Source organism: Tachysurus fulvidraco, chromosome 16, assembly GCF_022655615.1.
Source record: "Tachysurus fulvidraco isolate hzauxx_2018 chromosome 16, HZAU_PFXX_2.0, whole genome shotgun sequence".
Classification (NCBI taxonomy): Eukaryota; Metazoa; Chordata; class Actinopteri; order Siluriformes; family Bagridae; genus Tachysurus; species Tachysurus fulvidraco.
In genome coordinates this window covers 18,326,708-18,333,745 of record NC_062533.1, presented here as the reverse complement: position 1 = coordinate 18,333,745, position 7,038 = coordinate 18,326,708, and the positions used below count along the sequence as shown (strand labels likewise).

Genomic DNA, 7,038 nt, shown 5'->3' with positions numbered 1-7,038 from the left:
AGCTCTGCTTTGAAATAACAAACTGTTTATTCTCGTGATTCTGGGGTTTCTGTTGTTCCTTCTCGGGTGGTGACACGTTTCTGAAGGTCTGACATGTTCCTGATCCTCACAGGGTTTCAGACATTACCCAGTGTTCATCAGGGACACTCACATATACAAGAGGAATGTGAAGGTGCTGCTGATTTCAGACGTCCAGGCGTACGCAGGAGCACAACTGCTCCACTTTATGGTGAGCTTTACATCCATTACAGCTTCTGCTCCTCTGCATCACACACACACTCACACTCGATTGTAGAGGTGTGAAGATTCATCATGTATTTATAGCATGTTCTGTTTGTCACCCCTGCTGACGAAAGTCAGGAGGGCGTGGCCAATGGCACTGCTTTGTGCCTGTCAATCTCCATAAAGGGGCCATGGCCTGTGTGTCTGACTGTCACGGTAAAGGAGGCGTGTCCTCTGTGTCCGACTGTCACAGTAAAGGAGGCGTGGCCTCTGTGTCTGACTGTCACAGTAAAAGAGGCGTGGCCTCTGTGTCTGACTGTCACAGTAAAAGAGGCGTGTCCTCTGTGTCTGACTGTCACAGTAAACTAGGCGTGTCCTCTGTGTCTGACTGTCACACTTCAGGAGGCGTGTCCTCTGTGTCTGACTGTCACAGTAAAGGAGGCGTGTCCTCTGTGTCTGACTGTCACAGCAAAGGAGGCGTGTCCTCTGTGTTTGACTGTCACACTTCAGGAGGCGTGTCCTCTGTGTCTGACTGTCACAGTAAAGGAGGCGTGTCCTCTGAGTCTGACTGTCACAGTAAAGGAGGCGTGTCCTCTGTGTTTGACTGTCACACTTCAGGAGGCGTGTCCTCTGTGTCTGACTGTCACAGTAAAGGAGGCGTGTCCTCTGTGTCTGACTGTCACAGCAAAAGAGGCGTGTCCTCTGTGTCTGACTGTCACAGTAAAGGAGGCGTGTCCTCTGTGTCTGACTGTCACAGCAAAAGAGGCGTGTCCTCTGTGTCTGACTGTCACAGTAAAGGAGGCGTGTCCTCTGTGTCTGACTGTCACAGCAAAAGAGGCGTGTCCTCTGTGTCTGACTGTCACAGTAAAGGAGGCGTGTCCTCTGTGTCTGACTGTCACAGCAAAAGAGGCGTGTCCTCTGTGTCTGACTGTCACACTTCAGGAGGCGTGTCCTCTGTGTCTATCACGCTTCAGGAGGCGTGTCCTCTGTGTCTGATGTCACAGTAAAGGAAGCGTGTCCTCTGTGTCTGACGTCACAGTAAAGGAGGCGTGTCCTCTGTGTCTGTGTCTAAAGGAGGCGTGGCCTCTTTGTCTGATTGTCACAGTAAAGGAGGCGTGTCCTCTGTGTCTGACTGTCACAGTAAAAGAGGCGTGTCCTCTGTGTCTGACTGTCACAGTAAAAGAGGCGTGTCCTCTGTGTCTGACTGTCACAGTAAAAGAGGCGTGTCCTCTGTGTCTGACTGTCACAGTAAAAGAGGCGTGTCCTCTGTGTCTGACTGTCACAGTAAAAGAGGCGTGTCCTCTGTGTCTGACTGTCACACTTCAGGAGGCGTGTCCTCTGTGTCTATCACGCTTCAGGAGGCGTGTCCTCTGTGTCTGATGTCACAGTAAAGGAAGCGTGTCCTCTGTGTCTGACGTCACAGTAAAGGAGGCGTGTCTTCTGTGTCTATCACGCTTCAGGAGGCGTGTCCTATGTGTCTGATGTCACAGTAAAGGAAGCGTGTCCTCTGTGTCTGACGTCACAGTAAAGGAGGCGTGTCTTCTGTGTCTGTGTCTAAAGGAGGCGTGGCCTCTTTGTCTGATTGTCACAGTAAAGGAGGCGTGTCCTCTGTGTCTGACTGTCACAGTAAAAGAGGCGTGTCCTCTGTGTCTGACTGTCACAGTAAAAGAGGCGTGTCCTCTGTGTCTGACTGTCACAGTAAAAGAGGCGTGTCCTCTGTGTCTGACTGTCACAGTAAAAGAGGCGTGTCCTCTGTGTCTGACTGTCACAGTAAAGGAGGCATGTCCTCTGTGTCTGACTGTCACAGTAAAAGAGGCGTGTCCTCTGTGTCTGACTGTCACAGTAAAGGAGGCATGTCCTCTGTGTCTGACTGTCACAGTAAAAGAGGCGTGTCCTCTGTGTCTGACTGTCACAGTAAAGGAGGCGTGTCCTCTGTGTCTGATGTCACAGTTTATCTTTATGGCATTGACTTCTGGAGGTATGGCCTTTCTTTCACTCAGTAAAAAACATCATGGCTTATGTGTCTGTAAGTCCCAAAGAACAAGGGGCGTGGCCCATATTCTGTTTTTTGTGTATGTGTATGTGTGTATGTGTGTGTGTGTGTGTGTGTGTGTGTGTGTGTTTACGAGTGTGTATGTGTGTGTGTGTATGTGTGTGTGTGTGTGTGTATGCGTGTGTGTGTGTGTGTGTATGCGTGTGTGTGTGTGTGTGTGTGTGTGTGTGTGTGTGTGTGTGTGTGTGTATGAGTGTGTGCGTGTGTATGTGTGTGTGTGTGTATGAGTGTGTGTGTGTGTGTATGAGTGTGTGTGTGTGTGTGTATGAGTGTGTGTGTGTGTGTATGCGTGTGTGTGTGTATGCGTGTGTGTGTGCGTGTCTGTGTGTGTGTGTGTGTGTGTGTGTGTGTGTGTGTGTGTGTGTGTGTGTGTGTGTGTGTGTGTGTGTGTGTGTGTGTGTGTATAGAGTATAGAGTGTATAGAGTATAGAGTGTATAGAGTATAGAGCATATTCTGTTTTTTTCGTGTATAGACCTATTATGAGAACTGGCCTCTGTGTGCATCAGTCTGAAAGAAAGGCATTGAAAGCTGCATCTATCTTTCTATTTCTCTATTTGTGTATAAAGGAGACGAAGGAGGCGGAGCTTCTGTTCTTGTCAGCTCCAGTGGAGGAGGCGTGGCCTCTCTACATGTACATAACTTTTTGTTATATAATCTGGTCATGAAGTTTGCAGAAATGTGGAGCTGTGTGTCGTTGTGTAATATCGAACTTGTTTATTTTTATAAGTGAACTTTTACTGCAGAACATTTCTGGGTAGACGTTCATGAAAATGAAAGGTCTGGTGTTAAATCGATCCGAAACTCCACGCCACCGTGTGTACCGCATCGCACACGCTGTACGGCGAGCGAGAGGGGGGTCGACGGCGATGAGTCAACGGCCCTGACGAGTCTGAGAGAACGTGCCTCACGCTGGTCACGCGTGTGGAGCGGATATTTTTATCCAGACGTGTTGCTAGGTTGCAAGTCTGCACGGAGCCTGAGAACCTCAGCCAGAGACAACATTGATCCAAGTGACCTCAGCACATTCAGACGATTTATAGATCAGCTTTTTTAAGCATTTTACTGTGTTTTCCTTCTTCTTAAATAAAATGTGTGTCCATCGTGTCAGGAGTCTCGGCTGCAGATGGGACCAGATGGTGTTGTTCATCTCACGGCGCTGATTTTACTCACACTAAAGAGAGGAAGGATTTGTTTAGCTCTAGTTAATAAATCCAACAGATTGAACAAACTTATAACACTTTATAGTGTTGAAGGTGGTGTTATTAGACCTATATGATATCTACATATACTCTTAATAACGTTTTATATGTGATGTCCTCTAGACTTTTTGTTTGTTTGGTTGTTTGATTGTTTTTTTAATGAAATGTCTATGACAGGACATAATGCCAAGTGACATACGATGGGGTTATGACATAGTGTAATAACACATGCATGTATTTGTCATGTAACATATCATTTCTAGAATGTTTATACTGTATATCCTTTTATCTATAGCTATGTATATTATACTGTTGACATAAGGTTGTTATGACAGCTACGTGTATGGTTTGTCATGTGACATAAATGTTGTGGGCATTGACATAATCATATAATAATGACACCTTACAGGATGCTTACATTTTAATAATAACACAGTTACAGTATGTGTGTCTTTTCCTTGACCCTGCAACACTACATTGTATATTTATGCTTATAAGGTCTTTATGAACATTTATGACATTGACATTGACATTTCACTGACAGACTTATGTATAGTATACAGTATTATTCACTTGAGCTGTAGAATAAATTTGAATACGATATCAGTTTGTGATATAATTTTGTTTAAAAGTCATGTTCATAGGGCTGCATATGCCTTACACAAGCCCTTCATGACAACTTACATAAGTCTGATTATTTTCATTTGCTCCGAGTTAGAGTTTGTTTTAAATTTCATTTAAACCCACATTATTGCTACCATGTGATTCTGATATTGCAGATATGATGCAAATGACATTGCCATGACATTATGTGTTATAACAACCTCATGCCAAAAAAAATAAACAATCAGTTTTCTGTTAACATGGAGATAAACTGGTGACCTGGAGAAGGTTTAATAAATCAGCACTGGATGTATTTTCTGTTTCAGGATTGAGTTCCATCGCTGGAGAAAATGAAGCCACGTTCGGAGAAGCTTCTCTTCCGCACGTCACCCGAAGTGTCCATCAGGAGAAGAGCTGCAACTCGCCGTTTGTGTATGTGTGTGTGTGTGTGTGTGTGTGTGTGTGTGTGTGTGTGTGTGTGTGTGTGTGTGTGTGTGTGTGTGTGTGTGTGGTTTAATTATATGAGTAAAGCTCATTGTACACATCCCCCTATGATTAATTCAGCCATCTGTTGTTACTACTATACAAACACATGTATTTTCACTACACAAGTGAAGTGGTCTGTTTTGTAGTCCACGATCCTTTCCAATCACCTCGTTCTATAACACAGCTATAACACAGCTCTATGTAGTTGTATAAAACTACATGCATTTTATACTATATGTATGTACGAATCAGACATTTTAAAGTTTAACAATCAGGGCTCATATGCATGACATGTGAAGCTTCTCCTGGTGATAAATTTCTTACGAATGTGGCGTTTCTCCTTAAAATTAAAGAGAAGCTCACAGTGAAGGTAAAAGTTCTTCATAAAGCATCTTAACCCTTAAAAGAGCTCATAAGGTCAAAAAGTGCTAGGAGAAGTGAGGAAGACTTTAAGAGGATGAAGAGTTTCTTTATCACACAGGAGAAAATGGCTGAAAGGTGAAGAGGGAAAAGAAATGTGTCGTATACGATATATAATAATGATACTGTGTGTGTGTGTGTGTGTGTGTGTGTGTGTGTGTGTGTGTGTGTGTGTGTGTGTGTGTGTGAGAGAGAGAGGGAAAGAGTGAAGAGAGAAAGGAAATGTGTCGTATACGATATTTAATAACGATACTTAGGTAATAAGATGCTACAGATTAGATCGTGTGGAGATTATTTTCGTGACCAATCAGATTAGAGATAACATCTCAGACATTATATATATTCTGCCTCTGTACCATTTAGTGATACTGTAACAGACACAGACATTATATATATTCTGCCTCTGTACCATTTAGTGATACTGTAACATCTCAGACATTATATATATTCTGCCTCTGTACCATTTAGTGATACTGTAACATCTCAGACATTATATATATTCTGCCTCTGTACCATTTAGTGATACTGTAACATCTCAGACATTATATATATTCTGCCTCTGTACCATTTAGTGATACTGAAACATCTCAGACATTATATATATTCTGCCTCTGTACCATTTAGTGATACTGTAACAGACACAGACATTATATATATTCTGCCTCTGTACCATTTAGTGATACTGTAACATCTCAGACATTATATATATTCTGCCTCTGTACCATTTAGTGATACTGTAACAGACACAGACATTATATATATTCTGCCTCTGTACCATTTAGTGATACTGTAACATCTCAGACATTATATATATTCTGCCTCTGTACCATTTAGTGATACTGTAACAGACACAGACATTATATATATTCTGCCTCTGTACCATTTAGTGATACTGTAACATCTCAGACATTATATATATTCTGCCTCTGTACCATTTAGTGATACTGTAACATCTCAGACATTATATATATTCTGCCTCTGTACCATTTAGTGATACTGTAACATCTCAGACATTATATATATTCTGCCTCTGTACCATTTAGTGATACTGAACAGACACAGACATTATATATATTCTGCCTCTGTACCATTTAGTGATACTGTAACATCTCAGACATTATATATATTCTGCCTCTGTACCATTTAGTGATACTGTAACAGACACAGACATTATATATATTCTGCCTCTGTGCCATTTAGTGACACTGTAACATCTCAGACATTATATATATTCTGTCTCTGTGCCATTTAGTGATACTGTAACATCTCAGACATTATATATATTCTGCCTCTGTACCATTTAGTGACACTGTAACATCTCAGACATTATATATATTCTGTCTCTGTGCCATTTAGTGATACTGTAACATCTCAGACATTATATATATTCTGCCTCTGTACCATTTAGTGATACTGTAACATCTCAGACATTATATATATTCTGCCTCTGTACCATTTAGTGATACTGAAACAGACACAGACATTATATATATTCTGCCTCTGTACCATTTAGTGATACTGTAACAGACACAGAGCTGAAATACCAGATAGAAATGAGGTCATGTGACATTTCTGCTCTGGGTCTGAGATGTTTACTGTTTTTTACATTCACATTAACATTTATTACATTTATAACATACAGATGTTAGAACATCTCTAATACGATCCGTCACCAGAGGTGGGAGTAAGTCACACATGTGCGAGTCACAAGTAAGTCTCAAGTCATGAATGTCGAGTCAGAGTCAGGTCGAGTCTTTTTTTAATATTTGTCAAGCAAGTTTCAAGTCTCAAATTTGCAACTTAAGTCATTCGAGTCAAGTCATATGACTAGAGTCCCCCATCTCTGTCAGTCACCAACGTAATCCCTACACCATATAACCTTAAATATCTGAGCTGTATTACTCTTAAGATAAAAATCACAGGTATAAATGTTTGATAAATTAGGAGCTCTCTGTGATGACTATGAGCCCTGATGTTTCAAGTTTTCATTCGTATCATCCCAAACACATACTGTACGTAATGTTTATTGTCAACTTTGAATGCTTGATTCTAAT

At 41.8% G+C, this 7,038-nt stretch overlaps 1 protein-coding gene across 1 annotated transcript in view; it reads left to right on the top strand.

Moving 5' to 3' along the window:
* mthfd1a (methylenetetrahydrofolate dehydrogenase (NADP+ dependent) 1a, methenyltetrahydrofolate cyclohydrolase, formyltetrahydrofolate synthetase) overlaps positions 1 to 5,200 on the top strand; it is a 25,599-nt gene extending 20,399 nt beyond the window's left edge. The window contains exons 26-27 of the mRNA XM_047801794.1: positions 113 to 234; positions 4,430 to 5,200. Coding sequence (XP_047657750.1) covers positions 113 to 234; positions 4,430 to 4,595 — 288 coding nt within the window. The 3' untranslated portion in view covers positions 4,596 to 5,200. The remainder of the gene's footprint in view (positions 1 to 112; positions 235 to 4,429) is intronic.
* Positions 5,201 to 7,038: the final 1,838 nt, after the last annotated feature.